The 21,866-nt window shown below is 47.7% G+C and overlaps 1 protein-coding gene and 1 long non-coding RNA gene across 7 annotated transcripts in view; both read right to left on the bottom strand.

The window, feature by feature from the left end:
- Positions 1-21,866, bottom strand: part of LOC118388275 (semaphorin-3F-like) — a 122,053-nt gene that overhangs the window by 40,588 nt on the left and 59,599 nt on the right. For all 5 annotated transcript variants that reach the window (XM_035777152.2, XM_052526542.1, XM_035777154.2 and 2 more), the window contains exons 3-5: positions 10,270-10,430; positions 10,107-10,169; positions 758-877 (exon numbers count right to left, since the gene is read on the bottom strand). In XM_035777152.2, the coding sequence (XP_035633045.1) occupies positions 758-877; positions 10,107-10,169; positions 10,270-10,430 (344 nt within the window). The remainder of the gene's footprint in view (positions 1-757; positions 878-10,106; positions 10,170-10,269; positions 10,431-21,866) is intronic.
- Positions 11,903-20,868, bottom strand: LOC118388276 (uncharacterized). Of its 2 annotated transcripts, none has more exons than XR_004826535.2 (4): positions 16,973-20,868; positions 16,594-16,714; positions 16,341-16,403; positions 11,903-16,092 (listed from the first exon to the last, which is right to left on the bottom strand). It is a non-coding gene; the product is annotated as an uncharacterized LOC118388276 (long non-coding RNA). The 2 variants fall into 2 exon arrangements; XR_004826534.2 differs by having other exon boundaries at positions 16,598-16,714.

Below are 21,866 nucleotides of genomic sequence, written 5' to 3'. Positions count from 1 at the left end.
GGTCAGAGCACGACACATAAACAGGTGAGGGGGGAGAGGAGACAGCCGCTAGTAGAAGCTAATCCTGGTTGTTTTAGACTCACAGTCAACATTCTCTTCCCTGAGGTTCTTTAGCTGGTGGTTAGCTTCCTATGGTGGCAGTTATAGCTGTCTCTCAAGTAGGAGTCACTGTAACAGTGTGACTGCCAGAATAAAGGAGAGTTGCCCACCTGTGAAGAGCTCATTAACTATTGGGGCATTTCCACTGAGGATTGACCCCAGTGTTTTCCATCTACTTGGGCCGGCACCCGTGTCTCACTGGGCCATGGCTCTGGTGGACCTGCTCTCACTTGGAAGCAGGACCCTGGGTACTTTTTCAGCTTTAATTTACATAACAATGGCTAACTGTGAACTTTAACACCTACTCACAAAGCAACAGTCTTGAATGATGCAGAGGTTGTTGATTCTGCTCGCCACAAGGCTTTAGTGTCACACTCCTGATGGAAACACAATTACACTATAGAGTTTACATTAACATAAAACACTAGCGGCCCACTAAGTCTCAATGGAAAAACACCCATATGAGCCTTTCTCTGGGTTCACCAGACCATGGATAGAGCAAATCAATGTGAAAACGGGAGCAGAAAATTGTCCCATGACAAGGACAGACAAGGAGCGGAATGAGATTTTTTGACCCTGAGTTGATTGACAGATCTGACTCTGAAAGAGGGGAGTACAGGAGTGTGACCATGGTTGGCTACATCTTGTCTCTGGTTACCTGGGACCTGCGCCCGCGGTCCACGTAGGTGCAGATGGGGTTGTATGCCCCTGTTCCACACACGTACAGGTGGGTTCGGTTCCACGGCTCGATCAGACGGATGAAGTTCCCACATTCCCCCTGACGGAGACAAGAAAGAAAACGCTGTCAGTAGGATACAAGGATAATCATTACATTTTCAGAAAGATAAACACATTCTGCTCTGGACTCCTTTCAGCCTTCTGAGGAAAACAAAAGGTCCAATTGATGAGTAATAACCTTCAGCTAACCACCTCAAACTACCTCCGTTACATTTATGTATTCCACTTGTGCCCATCGAAAACATTCCTTTCACTTAGTTGACAATTTAATTATCACAAGCCTAAAAAATATTATTACACACGTCGGGAAAACGTATTTGACTACAAGGCAAGTTGGATGAATACAGTTTCCCTGAAAAACAATGAAAGCTAGGCAGACTGCTTTAATCTGAAGGTACACACACACGCACGTTGAACAGGATAAGGCAGTGGCCCATGATGTCTCCTTCCAGCTGTCTGGAAACCCGGTCCCCCTGCCTTAACACCAGCCAGTCCCCCTGTCTTAACACCAGCCAGTCCCCCTGTCTTAACACCAGCCAGTCCCCCTGCCTTAACACCAGCCAGTCCCCCTGTCTTAACACCAGCCAGTCCCCCTGTCTTAACACCAGCCAGTCCCCCTGCCTTAACACCAGCCAGTCCCCCTGTCTTAACACCAGCCAGTCCCCCTGTCTTAACACCAGCCAGTCCCCCTGCCTTAACACCAGCCAGTCCCCCTGTCTTAACACCAGCCAGTCCCCTGCCTTAACACCAGCCAGTCCCCCTGTCTTAACACCAGCCAGTCCCCCTGTCTTAACACCAGCCAGTCCCCCTGCCTTAACACCAGCCAGTCCCCCTGTCTTAACACCAGCCAGTCCCCCTGTCTTAACACCAGCCAGTCCCCCTGTCTTAACACCAGCCAGTCCCCCTGTCTTAACACCAGCCAGTCCCCCTGCCTTAACACCAGCCAGTCCCCCTGTCTTAACCCCAGCCACTGCCCATGCCTTAATGCCAGTCAGTGCCCATGGCTTGTGCCCATGGCTTAACCCCACCCATTCCCCCAGCCTTAACCCAAGCCAGTGCCCCTGCCTCAACCACATCCAGCCCTCCTGACTTAACCCCAGCCAGTACCCTTGCCTTAACACCAGCCAGGCCTCCATGCTGGCCACAGTGGTACAGGACCAGGTATCCATGCTGACCACAGTGATACAGGACGAGGTCTCCAGGAACAGGCCTCCATGCTGATCACACTGATACAGGGCCAGGCCTCCATGCTGACCACAGTAATACAGGACCAGGCCTCCATGCTGATCACAGTGATACAGGGCCAGGCCTCCATGCTGACCACAGTGATACAGGACCAGGCCTCCAGGACCCGGCCTCCATGCTGACCACAGTAATACAGGGCCAGACCTCCATGCTGACCACAGTAATACAGGGCCAGGCCTCCATGCTGACCACAGTGATACAGGACCAGGCCTCCATGCTGACCACAGTGATACAGGACCAGGTGTGCATGCTGACCACAGTGATACAGGACCAGGTCTGCATGCTGACCACAGTGATACAGGACCAGGTCTCCATGCTGACCACAGTGATACAGGACCAGGTCTCCAGGACCAGGCCTCCATGCTGGCCACGGTGATACAGGGCCAGGTCTCCAGGACCAGGCCTCCATGCTGGCCACAGTGATACAGGGCCAGGTCTCCAGGACCAGGCCTCCATGCTGACCACAGTGATACAGGGCCAGGTCTCCATGCTGACCACAGTGATACAGGACCAGGTCTCCAGGACCAGGCCTCCATGCTGGCCACAGTGATACAGGACCAGGCCTCCATGCTGATCACAGTGATACAGGGCCAGGCCTGCATGCTGATCACAGTGATACAGGACCAGGTATCCATGCTGATCACAGTGATACAGGGCCAGGCCTCAATGCTGATCACAGTGATACAGGGCCAGGCCTCCATGCTGATCACAGTGATACAGGGCCAGGCCTCCAGGACCAGGCCTCATCAAGGACATCAACCACCCGAACCACTGCCTGTTCACCCCGCTATCATCCAGAAGGCGAGGTCAGTACAGGTGCATCAAAGCTGGGACCGAGAGACTGAAAAACAGCTTCTATCTCAAGGCCATCAGACTGTTAAACAGCCACCACTAACATTGAGTGGCTGCTGCCAACACACTGTCATTGACACTGACCCAACTCCAGCCACTTTAATAATGGGAATTGATGGGAAATTATGTAAATATATCACTAGCCACTTTAAACAATGCTACCTTATATAATGTTACTTACCCTACATTATTCATCTCATATGCATACGTATATACTGTACTCTACATCATCGACTGCATCCTTATGTAATACATGTATCACTAGCCACTTTAACTATGCCACTTTGTTTACTTTGTCTACACACTCATCTCATATGTATATACTGTACTCGATACCATCTACTGTATGCTGCTCTGTACCATCACTCATTCATATATCCTTATGTACATATTCCTTATCCCCTTACACTGTGTATAAGACAGTAGTTTTGGAATTGTTAGTTAGATTACTTGTTGGTTATCACCGCATTGTCGGAACTAGAAGCACAAGCATTTCGCTACACTCGCATTAACATCTGCTGACCATGTGTATGTGACAAATAAAATTAGGTTTGATTTGATTTGATTTGATGCTGATCACAGTGATACAGGACCAGGTCTCCAGGACCAGGCCTCCATGCTGACCACAGTGATACAGGACCAGGTCTCCATGCTGACCACAGTGATACAGGACCAGGCCTCCATGCTGACCACAGTGATACAGGGCCAGGCCTCCATGCTGACCACAGTGATACAGGGTCAGGCCTCCATGCTGACCACAGTGATACAGGACCAGGCCTCCATGCTGACCACAGTGATACAGGACCAGGCATCCATGCTGATCACAGTGATACAGGACCAGGCCTCCATTCTGACCACAGTGATACAGGACCAGGCCTCCAGGACCAGGTCTCCATGCTGACCACAGTGATACAGAACCAGGCCTCCATGCTGACCACAGTGATACAGGACCAGGCCTCCAGGACCAGGTCTCCATGCTGATCACAGTGATACAGGACCAGTCCTCCATTCTGACCACAGTGATACAGGACCAGGCCTCCAGGGCCAGGCCTCCATGCTGACCACAGTGATACAGGACCAGTCCTCCATTCTGACCACAGTGATACAGGACCAGGCCTCCAGGACCAGGTCTCCATGCTGATCACAGTGATACAGGACCAGGCCTCCATGCTGATCACAGTGATACAGGACCAGTCCTCCATTCTGACCACAGTGATACAGGACCAGGCCTCCAGGACCAGGTCTCCATGCTGACCACAGTGATACAGAACCAGGCCTCCATGCTGACCACAGTGATACAGGACCAGGCCTCCATGCTGATCACAGTGATACAGGACCAGGCCTCCATGCTGATCACAGTGATACAGGACCAGGCCTCCATTCTGACCACAGTGATACAGGACCAGGCCTCCAGGACCAGGCCTCCATGCTGACCACAGTGATACAGGACCAGGCCTCCATGCTGACCACAGTGATACAGGGCCAGGTCTCCAGGACCAGGCCTCCATGCTGATCACAGTGATACAGGACCAGGCCTCCATTCTGACCACAGTGATACAGGACCAGGCCTCCAGGACCAGGTCTCCATGCTGATCACAGTGATACAGGGCCAGGCCTCCATGCTGACCACAGTGATACAGGACCAGGCCTCCAGGACCCGGCCTCCATGCTGACCATAGTGATACAGGGCCAGGTCTCTAGGACCAGGCCTCCATGCTGATCACAGTGATACAGGGCCAGGCCTCAATGCTGATCACAGTGATACAGGGCCAGGCCTCCAGGACCAGGCCTACATGTTGATCAAAGTGATACAGAGCCAGGCCTCCATGCTGATCACAGTGATACAGGGCCAGGCCTCCAGGACCAGGTCTCCATGCTGACCACAGTGATACAGGACCAGGCCTCCATGCTGACCACAGTGATACAGGGCCAGGCCTCCATGCTGACCACAGTGATACAGGGCCAGGCCTCCATGCTGACCACAGTGATACAGGACCAGGCCTCCATTCTGACCACAGTGATACAGGACCAGGCCTCCAGGACCCGGCCTCCATGCTGATCACAGTGATACAGGACCAGGCCTCCATTCTGACCACAGTGATACAGGACCAGGCCTCCAGGACCAGGCCTCCATGCTGATCACAGTGATACAGGACCAGGCCTCCATTCTGACCACAGTGATACAGGACCAGGCCTCCAGGACCAGGTCTCCATGCTGATCACAGTGATAAAGGGCCAGGCCTCCATGCTGACCACAGTGATACAGGACCAGGCCTCCAGGACCCGGCCTCCATGCTGACCACAGTGATACAGGGCCAGGTCTCTAGGACCAGGCCTCCATGCTGATCACAGTGATACAGGGCCAGGCCTCAATGCTGATCACAGTGATACAGGGCCAGGCCTCCAGGACCCGGCCTCCATGCTGACCACAGTGATACAGGGCCAGGTCTCTAGGACCCGGCCTCCATGCTGACCACAGTGATACAGGGCCAGGTCTCTAGGACCAGGCCTCCATGCTGATCACAGTGATACAGGGCCAGGCCTCAATGCTGATCACAGTGATACAGGACCAGTCCTCCATTCTGACCACAGTGATACAGGACCAGGCCTCCAGGACCAGTTCTCCATGCTGACCACAGTGATACAGAACCAGGCCTCCATGCTGACCACAGTGATACAGGACCAGGCCTCCATGCTGATCACAGTGATACAGGACCAGGCCTCCATTCTGACCACAGTGATACAGGACCAGGCCTCCAGGACCAGGCCTCCATGCTGACCACAGTGATACAGGACCAGGCCTCCATGCTGACCACAGTGATACAGGGCCAGGTCTCCAGGACCAGGCCTCCATGCTGATCACAGTGATACAGGACCAGGCCTCCATTCTGACCACAGTGATACAGGACCAGGCCTCCAGGACCAGGTCTCCATGCTGATCACAGTGATACAGGGCCAGGCCTCCATGCTGACCACAGTGATACAGGACCAGGCCTCCAGGACCCGGCCTCCATGCTGACCACAGTGATACAGGGCCAGGTCTCTAGGACCAGGCCTCCATGCTGATCACAGTGATACAGGGCCAGGCCTCAATGCTGATCACAGTGATACAGGGCCAGGCCTCCAGGACCAGGCCTACATGTTGATCAAAGTGATACAGAGCCAGGCCTCCATGCTGATCACAGTGATACAGGGCCAGGCCTCCAGGACCAGGTCTCCATGCTGATCACAGTGATACAGGACCAGGCCTCCATGCTGACCACAGTGATACAGGGCCAGGCCTCCATGCTGACCACAGTGATACAGGGCCAGGCCTCCATGCTGACCACAGTGATACAGGACCAGGCCTCCATTCTGACCACAGTGATACAGGACCAGGCCTCCAGGACCAGGCCTCCATGCTGATCACAGTGATACAGGACCAGGCCTCCATTCTGACCACAGTGATACAGGACCAGGCCTCCAGGACCAGGCCTCCATGCTGACCACAGTGATACAGGACCAGGCCTCCATGCTGACCACAGTGATACAGGGCCAGGTCTCCAGGACCAGGCCTCCATGCTGATCACAGTGATACAGGACCAGGCCTCCATTCTGACCACAGTGATACAGGACCAGGCCTCCAGGACCAGGTCTCCATGCTGATCACAGTGATACAGGGCCAGGCCTCCATGCTGACCACAGTGATACAGGACCAGGCCTCCAGGACCCGGCCTCCATGCTGACCACAGTGATACAGGGCCAGGTCTCTAGGACCAGGCCTCCATGCTGATCACAGTGATACAGGGCCAGGCCTCAATGCTGATCACATTGATACACGGCCAGGCCTCCAGGACCAGGCTTACATGTTGATCAAAGTGATACAGAGCCAGGCCTCCATGCTGATCACAGTGATACAGGGCCAGGCCTCCAGGACCAGGTCTCCATGCTGACCACAGTGATACAGGACCAGGCCTCCATGCTGACCACAGTGATACAGGGCCAGGCCTCCATGCTGACCACAGTGATACAGGGCCAGGCCTCCATGCTGACCACAGTGATACAGGACCAGGCCTCTAGTACCCGGCCTCCATGCTGACCACAGTGATACAGGACCAGGCCTCCATGCTGACCACAGTAATACAGGACCAGGCCTCCATGCTGACCACAGTGATACAGGACCAGGCCTCCATGCTGACCACAGTGATACAGGACCAGGCCTCCATGCTGACCACAGTGATACAGGACCAGGCCTCCATGCTGACCACAGTAATACAGGACCAGGCCTCCATGCTGGCCACAGTGATACAGGACCAGGTCTCCAGGGTCAGGCCTCCATGCTGATCAAAGTGATACAGGACCAGGCCTCCAGGACCAGGCCTCCATGCTGATCACAGTGATACAAGACCAGGCCTCCAGGACCAGGTCTCCATGCTGAACACAGTGATACAGGACCAGGTCTCCAGGACCAGGCCTCCATGCTGATCACAGTGATATAGGACCAGGCCTCCATGCTGATCACAGTGATACAGGACCAGGCCTCCATGCTGACCACAGTGATATAGGACTAGGCCTCCATGCTGAACACAGTGATACAGGACCAGGTATCCAGGACCAGGCCTCGATGCTGACCACAGTGATACAGGACCAGGTCTCCATGCTGAACACAGTGATACAGGGCCAGGCCTCCATGCTGACCACAGTGATACAGGGCCAGGCCTCCATGCTGACCACAGTGATACAGGGCCAGTGTGTGTGTGTGTAGGTATAGGCATTCATTGCAAAGTTGTGCTCCCCCACAGGGAGTGCAGTGTGCATGATTGCCTTTGACCTCTTGCCTGAAATGACATCCCCTTTGAATTGCTTTTGAAATGTCATCATCTGTCATTACATAAAGAGGGGGTTTGCCAAGATGTCTACAGCCAATTTTCTCTCTTATTAATACTGTGTTGGAATTCCAACCTGCACGCACGCACGCACGCACGCACGCACGCACGCACGCACGCACGCACGCACGCACGCACGCACGCACGCACACACACACACACACACACACACACACACACACACACACACACACACACACACACACACACACACACACACACACACGGGCCCGAGGTGGTGAGCTGTGTGGGTCTGCGAGCGCATCTAAATTAACATTCCAGTTGGATAAACAGAAGCCTGCTCTCTGAAAACTAGCAGGGGAGCACGGTTATTATCCATACTCCATCCTGCATGCCACTGCCCAAATACACCCTTAGGGCTGTGTGTGGGGGTGTTGACATGTGTGAACAAATCAAAAGAGAAATCAGAGGAGGATCAGACCTTGATATGAATATAAATGGTGCTCTCAGGTCCACGGGGGGCTGTGGTGTGTGTGTGTGAGTGTATGTGCAGGATTTAACCCTCTGAAACAGATGTGGTAAAACAGGAGCTCTAGCCTCCAGCTACAGTCCTCCTCACCCTAACAGATCATGATTCAAAGGGGTAAGGGAAGGGAATGATGGAATATGGCTGTATAATGTAAACTGTTGCGGATTATTCTATGTTTAATTGCCAACTCACTATCAAAGTGTCAAAGTGCCTCTCCAAAATGGCCGCCAAGTCACCTGGCAAGTCACCTGACGGCTATTGAAAGGAGTGATTACTGGGGTAGCGGAAAATGTGAAAGTGGACGAACTGAAGGAGAAATTCCCTGTGTTTGTGATGCTCGTCATTTGGTGTGCAACGCAGACAGGATGGCGTGAGTGGTGAAACAGAAGATTCATTGTCTGTTCTTTTGAGTATTGATGTTGAGTCTTTGCCAGACAAAGTGATGTTAGGATATTTCCGTTATCCCATACCAGCTTTTGTGCCTAATCCATTACATTGTTAAAGGTGTCACACTTATGCGCAAGTGGCAGCAGTGTGTATGAGGGAGGATCCTAGGTGTGAGAAGTGTGCAGAAGGGCAAAGAAAAGAGAGACAAAGGAAAGTGTAGCATTGGGGAAAGAAGCGGTACGTTGTAATTGTAGGGGTGCCCATGGCTGGGATCAGAAATATCCAGTGAGAGAGAGGCAGGTTGAGGTTACCAGGGTTAAGAAGTGCAGAGGGTGTCGTGTGCTGAGACAGTGAAGAAAGTAGAGGAAGATGGGTCAAGGGGGAGGGATCCTGAGAGGATTCGTGTGAGTAGTAGATCTGTGCTACTAAAGAGGGATAGGCCAATGAGTGATATACTGTGTATTCAGTAAGATTGGCTTTTTAGCGTTCATAGCAATGGTAATCAATTGTACTGCATGGATGGAACGTACATCGTAGAAAATAGAGGTTGCGGTGGCAGCTGCAGAGAAGTATTTGGGTGTACGAGCTTTTGACGTCAGAAGAGTAACAGGGTGTGTTGAGTAGTGGTGTCCCGTCCTCCCAGGCCGGTGGCCTGAGGTAGGATCAGATAGGTTTAAATAGAGGAATAGGGTGGTGGGTTTTTAATCAGTGTAGGGTGTAGGGAGGTGGCAGGGAATTGATTTATTATTATAAACAAATGTATCACGCAAAGTATAATGGATTTATACCCCAGTTTAGTTGGTGGCGGTAATGCATAATGTATTGGATGCCAACCGCTGTTAAACCTCATCGAAGATGAACACCACACAGAGCAACAGCCTTCAGATGAAGAATCAGCAGAATGCGTCATTGACCAAAAGTGAGTTATTATCTGATGCTTTGTCTGACTATGTACTTTGATTTGTTCTGTAGTTTCTGCCTTATAGATGATGTTCTTGAACTTTACTGTTGATGCTGCACTGCCCTATTGCTTGCCTATGGCTACTTAGCTTCAGCATTTTGCATATTGTTCATTTAAGTTTCAACCGTTTCAGTAGCATTATATGGGAAATGTGTATTGAATGTGTATTGATGAATTGTACCAGGGTAATTGTAACTTATTGTGGATTTGTTAATAACTGTCACATTTCCATTGTTCCTAGAACCATACATACTACATTCTATAACTTCAATGTCCTCTGATGATTGACCTGCCAAAATAAAACAGTTCAATGTGATCAAAGTGAAGTCCTGAATCCAAGTCTCTCTGACAGGAGCCCTTTGGTGGCCACTAAAACCAGCCAGACAGTTCTTTCAAAACTAGACCATTTCTTACACCAAGAGCACAACTAACCCACATGTCAAGATGATTGAGAGAGTATGGTACTCACGTTGATATCCTTTCCAGACAAAACACACTCAGTTTTCCTCTGAGGAGCCACAGGCCAGTGAATCTGAGAGAGAGGAGAGAGAGAAGCAGGTTAGTTTTAGTGCTAGACATGTGGTATCCAGCAGGTCTAGCTAGGATCAATAATGGAGTGGGGCATCTCTTACTATGAGTGGCTCCTTGTTTATGTCGTGCAGGTCCAGAGACAGGATGTAGTCCTTGCTGCCCACGTACATGCGGTCGTGGTCCTCGTCCATACGCAGGATACGGTAGTCTGTTGAGTTGAGCAGGAAGGAGAAGTGGTGGGCAGTGCCAGTAGATCTCAGCTCTAAAGCGAGGAGAGGAAGATAATTAGTTTTAATCACTGTAGTCATGAACAATGTGGCCGTAAAGTGCAGTGTATATTGAAAAACATGTAATTCACATACAGGTTACTGCCAAAATAATGGTCCTTCTGTAGCTCAGTTGGTAGAGCATGGCGCTTGTAACGCCAGGGTAGTGGGTTCGATCCCCGGGACCACCCATACGTAGAATGTATGCACACATGACTGTAAGTCGCTTTGGATAAAAGCGTCTGCTAAATGGCATTTTTTTAAAAATTTTATAATGGAAACACTTTAGTAAATGAGGGATACAAATTATATTGAAAACAGGTGCTTCCACACAGGTATCCTTCCTTAGTGAATTAAGCAATTATGCTTAGGGTATGAATAAAATGCTGAGCAGGCAAATCTTGGGGACATTATTTTAGCTACCATGGCAATGCCCCTGCTCCCATAGGATGACAATGCCCCTGCTCCCATAGGATGGCAATGCCCCTGCTCCCATAGGATGACAATGCCTCCATCCACAATGAACAAGTGGTCACTGAGTGGTTTGATGAGCATGAAAACGATGTAAACCATATGCCATGACCAGCTGTCACCAGATCTCAACCCAATTTAACACCTATGGGAGATTCTGAGACAGCGTTTTCCACCACCCTCAATAAAACACCACATTATGGAATTTCTGGTGGAAGAACGGAAGAATTTCTCGTGGAAGAGTTCCAGGAAGAGTTCACTGTGGTGTTCTGGCTCGTGGTGGCCAAACGCCCTATTAAGACAATTTATGTTGGTGTTTCCTTTATTCTGTATATTCAAAAGTGATTAGCCTTTTATTGAGAGTCAGTTCAAGGCAACAAGATCCTAGAACTGGCACAGGAACCTTACAGTAACAGTCCTTTTGGGGGAAAATCATATTTCCTCCACAAAGTCATGCCAATATTATCCAAGCACACACACAAAAACAAACCTTGTGCCGCTTACAATAACTTCAACCACTCATAAAACTAGGCTCCAAATGTAATCCTCCGACACCCCCACTACCCACTAACATTTACATTAGCTATGGTGGAGCGATGCCTGCTACTCCAATCTTCTGTTTACATTCAGTTGCTCTGTATGACATACGAACCCTCGCTGGCTGTTATTATGGTTTTTGCTTTTTGAATTGCTATGAGTTATGGTATATACATGTAATTACATACATCCCAAAAGTGACGCACGAAGAGTATTTCCATAGACATTTTCATTCTGTGTCACAGTAACATTAAGAGGTGCCCGTCAGACTGTGGGTGATGCGAGACTAACACAGGGAATGGACAATATCTGTTCTTGCTGTAACGTGGTAACTAAGGGAACGCACACTCAGACAGGAAATGCAACCTGGGTTTACAAGAAGTGTCTCAACGTGAATATCTAATATCTAATATCTAATATCTGCACAATATCAGCATAAGCCATCATAAAACCCCAAAGCCTGTATGGGGTTTGATTTATTAGGATCCCCATTAGCTGACGCCAACGTGGTGACAGTTAGTCTTACTGGGGTCCGACACATAACGGAAAATACATTACAGGCAAAATACTTTACAATTTACATACATTTAAAAACATGAACATGTAGTGTGTGTGTGGGGGGGCGGGACGAGACAGAGGAGGCATAAACACAGGAAAGACTACTACCCACTTTCTCTGCAAAACGTATAGTTTGAAATGGTTGATATTCCAAACAATAAAGCCTAGAATCAACAAGAAATGTGTTTTGACCAGTCCAAATTCTGGCATATTACTGTATCATTCAGTTCTTTGGCAAAGATCATGGACTTCTGAGTTATGTATTTATTAAAATTTATCACAAGCCATTTGACTGATACAGCATTGGTTTACTTTATTGAAACCTAGGAAGTTCCTGAATTTTCCACGTAAATATTGTAGATCTTTAACCTCTGATACATTTCATTTAAAAAAATTGGGTGCATTGAACTGTCAACACTTTAGCAACTTTCGTATATTTGGTTATGATTAATTAAAGACCTGCAAATATGTTTTAAATTTAGCTTGGAAGCCCATTGTTTAAAGAAACAATGTTTAGACGCATACACATATGTCTAACTATTGGCCCCAATTACTTTATCTGTGATGGCAAATGTATCATATACTGTATGCATTGACTTCCAAACTCTCCAAAACACATGGCAATATCCCTAGCAGGACAAGCATTTGCCCAGATGACTGTTTTAATTTACCATCACTTGACGTTAATGTACTAACAGAAATTGGGGATGGCCGATCTCTAACATCTAGAGGGGAATAAAGGAAACCAAGAATAGTAGTCCAGATCAATCTGTCCTGACACAACAAGATGATTCAAAACACATTTGATTTCCAATGCCCTCCAGAATGACATGCATAATGTCTTGCGGAGTTGTTCTATAATATCAAAGGCTGGGAACTCAACTAACTTGCTCCTTCTATTGATCCCATATGTTGTTCTCAGGCTGTTGCTAAGCAAGTCCGTCTGCGCCTTTTCTATTTCATCACACTGTCTGACATGCTTCTCCAATGACCTTTTAGTATATGCATCCTCATTGAAGAGTGACTGCATGTCTTCAAAAGAACACTCACAGTGTCTGCACTTACTGTAGGTAAAGCCCACACCCTCTTTGAACCCTGCTAGTTCATGTTGTGCCAGGGTGTCTCCACAGAGACAGACCATGGCACCATATATCATTTTCTCTCCGTTAATAGTTTGCATTTTAACCCCACTGTACAATGTATCCATGTGTTCCTTGATTCTATTCAATATTACATCTACACCAGATTGACGGAGGTCTGGTGATCTAGCCATGGCAAGTAGCCTGATAGCAGCCAGTTTAGACCTGTATTTTGGATTTATGTTTCCTAGGGTGTAGTACACCATTAACAACTTGTTTTTTTGATGCAAAGGATCCTAGTGGATTACAGATCTCTATTTCATCCGTGTACAGAACAATCTGCAATGCATTTGGTTTCTCTGAAAATAAGGGATGTGATTTTAGAAGAGCACCATCAACAATGTCATGAAAAAAACATTCCCTGCACATCTGGGGTCTTTTTTCAACCAGATAAAATCATTGGGTGTGATAAGAACTGTTCTAGACTTTTGACTAATGGTACATAATGAAATAATTTGTCTTTGATGAAAATGTCTTTGATCCTCCACATTTCATCCTGCATATGGCTCATTCTACATATGGTTCATCCTGCATATGGTTCATTCTGCATATGGTTCATTCTGCATATAGTTCATTCTGCATATGGTTCATTTGCATATGGTTCATTCTGCATATGGTTCATCCTGCATATGGTTCATTCTGCATATGGTTCATTCTGCATATGGTTCATTCTGCATATGGTTCATACTGCATATGGTTCATCCTGCATATGGTTCATCCTGCATATGGTTCATCCTGCATATGGTTCATTCTGCATATGGTTCATTCTGCATATGGTTCATCCTGCATATGGTTCATACTGCATATGGTTCATCCTGCATATGGTTCATACTGCATATGGTTCATTCTGCATATGGTTCATTCTGCATTTTTATTTTTTTATTTTACCAGGCAAGTCAGTTAAGAACAAATTCTTATTTTCAATGATGGCCTAGGAACAGTGGGTTAACTGCCTGTTCAGGGGCAGAACGACAGATTTGTCAGCTCGGGGATTTGAACTCGCAACCTTCCGGTTAATAGCCCAACGCTCTGACCACTAGGCTACCCTGCATATGGTTCATTCTGCATATGGTTCATCCTGTATATGGTTTGAGCATTTGGAATTTCCTCTGCGTCCAAACAGCTAAACTGCTTCTTAATAACACTGCGCTTTCGAAATGTTGCAATACCAGCAAAAGGCTAAATGAAATTGTCACATATATCCATTGCATCTTCTTCAAGTTGACCTGATGTGCTTCCTGAATGCTTCTTTAGCACTGCCTCCATCTGCATCCTGAATTCTTCTTTAGCACTGCCTCCATCTGCTTCCTGAATGCTTCTTTAGCACTGCCTCCATCTGCTTCCTGAATGCCTCTTTAGCACTGCCTCCATCTGCTTCCTGAATGCTTCTTTAGCACTGCCTCCATCTGCTTCCTCAATGGTTCTTTAGCACTGCCTCCATCTGCTTCCTGAATGCCTCTTTAGCACTGCCTCCATCTGCTTCCTGAATGCTTCATCTGCTTCCTGAATGCTTCTTTAGCACCGCCTCCATCTGCTTCCTGAATGCCTCTTTAGCACTGCATCCATCTGCTTCCTGAATGCTTCTTTAGCACTGCCTCCATCTGCTTCCTGAATGCTTCTTTAGCACTGCCTCCATCTGCTTCCTGAATGCCTCTTTAGCACTGCTTCCATCTGCTTCCTGAATACTTCTTTAGCACTGCCTCCATCTGCTTCCTGAATGCTTCTTTAGGACTGCCTCAATCTGCTTCCTGAATGCTTCTTTAGCACTGCCTCCATTTGCTTCCTGAATGCTTCTTTAGCACTGCCTCCATCTAATTCCTGAATGCTTCTTTAGGACTGCCTCCATCTGCTTCCTGAATGCTTCTTTAGCAATGCCTCCATCTGCTTCCTGAATGCTTCTTTAGCACTGCCTCCATCTGCTTCCTGAATACTTCTTTAGCACTGCCTCCATCTGATTCCTCAATGGTTCTTTAGCACTGCCTCCATCTGCTTCCTGAATGCCTCTTTAGCACTGCCTCCATCTGCTTCCTGAATGCTTCATCTGCTTCCTGAATGCTTCTTTAGCACCGCCTCCACCTGCTTCCTGAATGCCTCTTTAGCACTGCATCCATCTGCTTCCTGAATGCTTCTTTAGCACTGCCTCCATCTGCTTCCTGAATGCTTCTTTAGCACTGCCTCCATCTGCTTCCTGAATGCCTCTTTAGCACTGCCTCCATCTGCTTCCTGAATGCCTCTTTAGCACTGCCTCCATCTGCTTCCTGAATACTTCTTTAGCACTGCCTCCATCTGCTTCCTGAATGCTTCTTTAGGACTGCCTCAATCTGCTTCCTGAATGCTTCTTTAGCACTGCCTCCATTTGCTTCCTGAATGCTTCTTTAGCACTGCCTCCATCTAATTCCCGAATGCTTCTTTAGGACTGCCTCCATCTGCTTCCTGAATGCTTCTTTAGCACTGCCTCCATCTGCTTCCTGAATGCTTCTTTAGCACTGCCTCCATCTGCTTCCTGAATACTTCTTTAGCACTGCCTCCATCTGATTCCTGAATGCTTCTTTAGCACTGCCTCCATCTGCTTCCTGAATGCTTCTTTAGCACTGCCTCCATTTGCTTCCTGAATGCTTCTTTAGCACTGCCTCCATCTAATTCCTGAATGCTTCTTTAGGACTACCTCCATCTGCTTCCTGAATGCTTCTTTAGGACTGCCTCCATCTGCTTCCTGAATGCTTCTTTAGCACTGCCTCCATCTGCTTCCTGAATACTTCTTTAGCACTGCCTCCATCTGATTCCTGAATGCTTCTTTAGGACTGCCTCCATCTGCTTCCTGAATACTTCTTTAGCACTGCCTCCATCTGCTTCCTGAATGCTTCTTTAGGACTGCCTCCATCTGCTTCCTGAGGTTGTCCAATAGTGGTGATTGATACGGCTGTACCCCAGCAACAATGTCATTCACGCCGTTCTGAAAATGAGAGAGAGAGAGGTGGTGATGTCATCAATCATGAAGGTTGGAACACACCTTCATGGATACTTATGACATATAGATTTTGTATTTGACATATTCATTAACATAAGGACATAAGGGATCAACAATAGTAAGGTGGACAACCTAGCACCAAGAATGAACTCAACCATCACTGAACCACTACAAAATGTTCTGCATAAAGTAACTAACCAAATGCTGTGCTCTGTTCAGGAAAAGCATCTTACCTGTGAGAGACGATGCTTGGCTCTGGCATTTATCACAAAAGCAGTGGCATGTGTAGTCAGATCCTAAAAAAAGAGTTGACATTGAATGTAGTATCCTGACATGTGCAGGCTGGACATTACTAGTTCATGACAAGTATAATGTTTGTGACAGGAGAAGTGGTTGTGAAGACTGACTATGAATGCTATTAGTATAGCCAAGTACTTAAAAAAATATGGTCAATTTCAGTAGATTGCCACCAACCGAGTAACTTACTTACTGTGACAGCTCCATGTTGGTCAATGCCCCGTTTCCCTTCATCTGAGTCAGGTGTATGATGGAGTTGCTGATCAGTGATGCTGGAGTTAGCTAGAAGCTGATCGGGTTGAATTTTGTCCTGTGTACCACATGTCAAAGAAACAGATTATTATTTCAAAGTGTATTTAGTTTCACCATTAGAGCTATTTAAGTGTTTTGTTCCTATTTATCATTGATTGTTTTCACATTAACCCAGCTTTAGCCATAAGAGACATTATAGCTAAAATGATCGAATAGCCTATGGACAGTATGGCTTTGGTCCGTGTGTCGTCCATTTATTAAAACATTTTTTTTAAATCCAGCAGTAAACAAAAACAAATCCTAGCTAGCTACTTACTTGGCTTTCCTCCGATGGCTGTTCACCTGGTCCGGTGCCTTCAAGTAGGTGTTGAAGGTGTATCTTCTCTTTACATGATGATAGAAGGAATTGTACACTCTATATTCCTCAGTGCATCCGCCAATACCACATAACAACCAGAAATCAGGGCTGCGACTGTGAAATCTATCGATATGGCTCAATAAGAGTTTCAATGAAAAAGTCAGAAAAACACAGCAGATAACGCACCGCCAAAGTATCTTGAACGTTACTAAAAGGAAACGCAAGTAAAACGTTCCCACTGCTTACTATGAAAAGGGTGAAAAGAACTCAAAATGATGTTCACAAGTATTTTTTTTACGACCAAGTAATTTGATTGGAGTAGAGAATAACAGCACTGGGACTTTTAACTATACATATATCACTCCGCTTTACAGGTGTTCTAAAAACCATGAATTAATTACATTAACGATCGTTATCTATCTTAGATTGTAACAAACGTCGCACCACAAAGATTAACATATTTCCTCAAATAACATTTGAGTTAAATTATGAATGGTCATCAGGAGAGGACGGTAACGTGTAGCCCTACACAAAGTAGCAAGCTAGTGTGTAGGAAAATGTTTATGTGGTGCTTGACAACAGTCCAGTTCCAGTCCAGTTGTGGAACTATGTGCCCCAGTCCAGTTGTGGAACTATGTGTTCCAGTCCAGTTGTGGAACTATGTGTTCCAGTCCAGTTGTGGAACTATGTGTCCCAGTCCAGTTGTGGAACTATGTGTTCCAGTCCAGTTGTGGAACTATGTGTCCCAGTCCAGTTGTGGAACTATGTGTCCCAGTCCAGTTGTGGAACTATGTGTCCCAGTCCAGTTGTGGAACTATGTGTCCCAGTCCAGTTGTGGAACTATGTGTCCCAGTCCTGTCTTAGTCCAGTTGTGGAACTATGTGTCCCAGTCCAGTTGTGGAACTATGTGTCCCAGTCCAGTGGTGGAACTATGTGTCTCAGTCCAGTTGTGGAACTATGTGTCACAGTCCAGTTGTGGAAGTATGTGTTCCAGTCCAGTTGTGGAACTATGTGTCCCTTTATACTGAAAGATACAGTTGAAGTCGGATATTTGCATACAGTATACCTTAGCCAAATACATTTAAACTCAGTTTTTCACAATTCTTGACATTTAATCCGAGTAAAAATCTCCCGTTTTAGGTCAGTTAGGATCACCACTTTATTTTAAGAATGTGTATTTTGACACATTCCTCCTGACAGAGCTGGTGCAACTGAGTCAGGTTGGTAGGGCTCCTTTGCTCGAACACGCTTTTTCAGTTCTGCCCACAACTTTTCTATAGGATTGAGGTCAGCGCTTTTTCATGGCCACTCCAATACCTTGACTTTATTGTCATTAAGCCTTTTTGCCACAACTTTGAAAGTATGCTTGGGGTTATTGTTCATTTGGAAGACCCATTTGCGACCAAGCTTTAACTTCCTGACTGATGTCTTGAGACGTTGCTTCAACATATCCACATAATTCTCCTGCTTCATGAAGCAATCTATTTTGTGAAGTGCACCAGTCCCTCCTTCAGCAAAGCACCCCCACAACATGATGCTGCCACCCCCGTGCTTCACGGTTGGGATGGTGTTCTTCGGCTTGTAAGCCTCCCCCTTTTTCTTTCAAACATATCAATGTTCATTATGGCCAAACAGTTCTATTGTTGTTTCATCAGACCAGAGAACATCTCTCAAAAAAGTACGATCTTTGTCCCCATGTGCAGTTGCAAACCGTAGTCTGGCTTTTTTATGGCGGTTTTGAAGCAGTGGCTTCTTCCTTGCTGAGCGGCCTTTCAGGTTATGTCGATATAGGACTCGTTTTGCTGTGGATATAGATATTGTTGTACCTGTTTCCTCCAGCATTTTCACAAGGTTCTTTACTGTTGTTCTGGGATTGATTTGCACTTTTCGCACCAAAGTACATTCATCTCTAGGAGACAGAACACGTCTCCTTCCTGAGGAGTATGACGGCTGCGTGGTCCCATGGTGTTTATACTTGCATACTATTGTTTGTACAGATGTACGTGGTACCTTCAAGCATTTGGGAATTTCTCCCAAGGATGAACCAGACTTGTGGAGGTCGACAATTTATTTTCTAAGGTCTTGGCTGATTTCTTTTGATTTTCCCATGATGTCAAGCAAAGATGCACTGAGTTTGAAGGTAGGCCTTGAAATACATCCACAGGTACACCTCAAATTGACTCAAATGATGTCAATTAGCCTATCAGAAGCTTCTAAAGCCATGACATCATTTTCTGGAATTTTCCAAGCTGTTTAAGTGTCACGTCCTGACCTTAGTTACTTTTTTATGTCTCTATTTTGGTTTGGTCAGGGCGTGAGTTGGGGTGGGCATTCTATGTTTTGTTCTGTGTGTTGTATTTCTATGTGTTTGGCCTGGTATGGTTCCCAATCAGAGGCAGCTGTCTATCGTTGTCTCTGATTGAGAACCATACTTAGGTAGCCTGTTCCCACCTGTGTTTGTGGGTAGTTGTTTCCTGTTTTGTGTTGTGTCACCTTGCAGGACTGTTTTGATTTTCGTTGTTTCACTTTTGTTATTTTGTGTTCAGTGTTCAGTAATAAATTTAAGATGGACACGTACCACGCTGCATTTTGGTCCGATCTTTCCTATTCCTTGTCTGAAGAAGATGACAATGTTTACAATAAGGCAAGGTCAACTTAGTGTATGTAAACTTCTGACCCACTGGAATTGTGATACAGTGAATTATAAGTGAAATAATCTGTCTGTAAACAATTGTTGGAAAAATGACTTCTGTCATGCACAAAGTAGATGTCCTAACCGACTAACAAGAAATTTGTGAAGTGGTTGAAAAATGAGTTTTAATGACTCCAACCTAAGTGTATGTAAACTTCTGACTTCAACTGTATCTACATGAACATGTAGTGTGTGTGTGGGAGCGAGACGAGACAAGAGTAGGCATAAACATGGGAACAGACTACTACCCATTATCTCTGATCTGGCCCTGGTAATGGAAGACATGTAACGTGACTCCGGTCCTAGTGTTCTAGTGTCCTAGAGTTCTAGTGGTGTTCTAGTGTCCTAGTGTCCAAGAGTTCTAGTGTCCTAGTGTTGTAGTTTCCTAATGTCCTGGTGTCCTAGTGTCCTAGGCTTCTAGTGTTCTAGATTTCTAGGGCCACCGGTCGAAAACAGCTCGGGTGGATCAGCCTACCAACCCAGAGGGACAAGTTCATAAAAATGTAAAGTTATTTAAAAAAAACAACGATTCTAGTCATACCACAGTCCAGTTACATGTAGATTTGAATTCCATGTGAACTCATCATAATGTTTTACATTTTAGTAATTTTACCAGACTCTCTTATCCAGAGCAACTTACTGTAGTAGTGAGTGAGTACATTGTTGTGCTGCCATGCTCTACCAACTGAGATACATGGGAAACATTTTTTTAAACAATCTGGAAATAAAACCTGTCGCAAATTACTCATCTGTCATTAATGGCGGATTGCTGCCATGGATTGGTGTGTGTGTGTGTGTGTGTGCGTGTGCGTCCGTGCATTTATGTGTGAGTTCAGGGGTGTGAGGGCAGATGGATGGGAGGTTTGGGACACAGAGGAGAGCTTTGTTCCTGTCCTCCTCCCATTAGTTTAAACTGGTCTGGTATGATAATGGGTCCATTAAAAGGTTGAGAGGATCTTAGTGTTAAACCGTATGTCACGCCCTGGCCATAGAGAGGTTTTTAATTCTCTATTTTGTTTAGGCCAGGGTGTGACTAGGGTGGGCATTCTATGTTATTTTTTTTCTATGATTTTGTATTTCTTTGTTTTTGGCCGGGTGTGGTTCTCAATCAGGGACTGATTCTCTGATTGAGAACCATACTTAGATAACTCTTTCCCACATGGGTTTTGTGGGTAGTTGTTTTCTGTTTTGTGTATTGCACCTTGCAGAAGTGTTCGTTTGTCTCCCCCCGGTACGCACCCCATAGCACGCATCATTGCGCACTGTGTCTCGGCCGAGTATTCAGAGGCCGGTGTGCCTGCTCCCAGAACCAAGTCTCCCTCCAGTCCGGAGCTGCCAGAGCCGCCCTCCTGTCCAGAGCTGCCAGAGCTGCCCTCCTGTCCAGAGCTGCCAGAGCCGCCCTTCTGTCCGGAGCTGCCAGAGCCGCCCTCCTGTCCGGAGCTGCCAGAGCCGCCCTTCTGTCCGGAGGTGCCAGAGCCACCCTCCTGTCCGGAGCTGCCAGTGTCGCCCTCCTCTCCGGAGCTGCCCTCCTGTCCGGAGCTGCCAGAGCCGCCCTCCTGTACGGAGCTGCCAGAGCCGCCCTCCTGTCCGGAGCTGCCAGAGCCGCCCTCCTGTCCGGGGGTGCCAGAGCCGCCTTCCTGTCCGGAACTGCCAGAGCCGCCCTCCTGTCCGGAGCTGCCCTCCTGTCCGGAGCTGCCAGAGCCGCCCTCCTGTACGGAGCTGCCAGAGCCGCCCTCCTGTCCGGAGCTGCCAGAGCCGCCCTCCTGTCCGGAACTGCCAGAGCCGCCCTCCTGTCCAGAGGCGCCAGTGCCGCCCATCAGTCCAGAGGCGCCAGAGCCGCCTGTCACTCAGAAGCTGCCAGAGTCGCCCTTCACTCCGGAGCCACCAGAATCGCAGCCCCTCAGTCCAGAGGCGCCCCTCAGTCCAGTGGCGTCCTCTTCAGTCCGGGCCCGCTGCGAGGGTCCCTGCTCCAGAGGCGCCACCTAAGTGGGCCAAGACTGAGGTGGAGCAGGGTCCACGTCCCGCACCCAAGCCGCCGCCGTAAAGAAGGCCCACCCGGACCCTCCCCTTTAGAGTCAGGTTTTGCGGCCGGAGTCCACACCTTTGGGGGGGTGGTACTGCCAGTGACTAGGGTGGGCATTCTATGTTCTTTTTTCTATG

Source organism: Oncorhynchus keta, chromosome 10, assembly GCF_023373465.1.
Source record: "Oncorhynchus keta strain PuntledgeMale-10-30-2019 chromosome 10, Oket_V2, whole genome shotgun sequence".
NCBI lineage: Eukaryota > Metazoa > Chordata > Actinopteri > Salmoniformes > Salmonidae > Oncorhynchus > Oncorhynchus keta.
The sequence above is the reverse complement of the archived record's forward strand: the minus strand, read 5'-3'. Positions and strand labels throughout refer to the sequence as shown.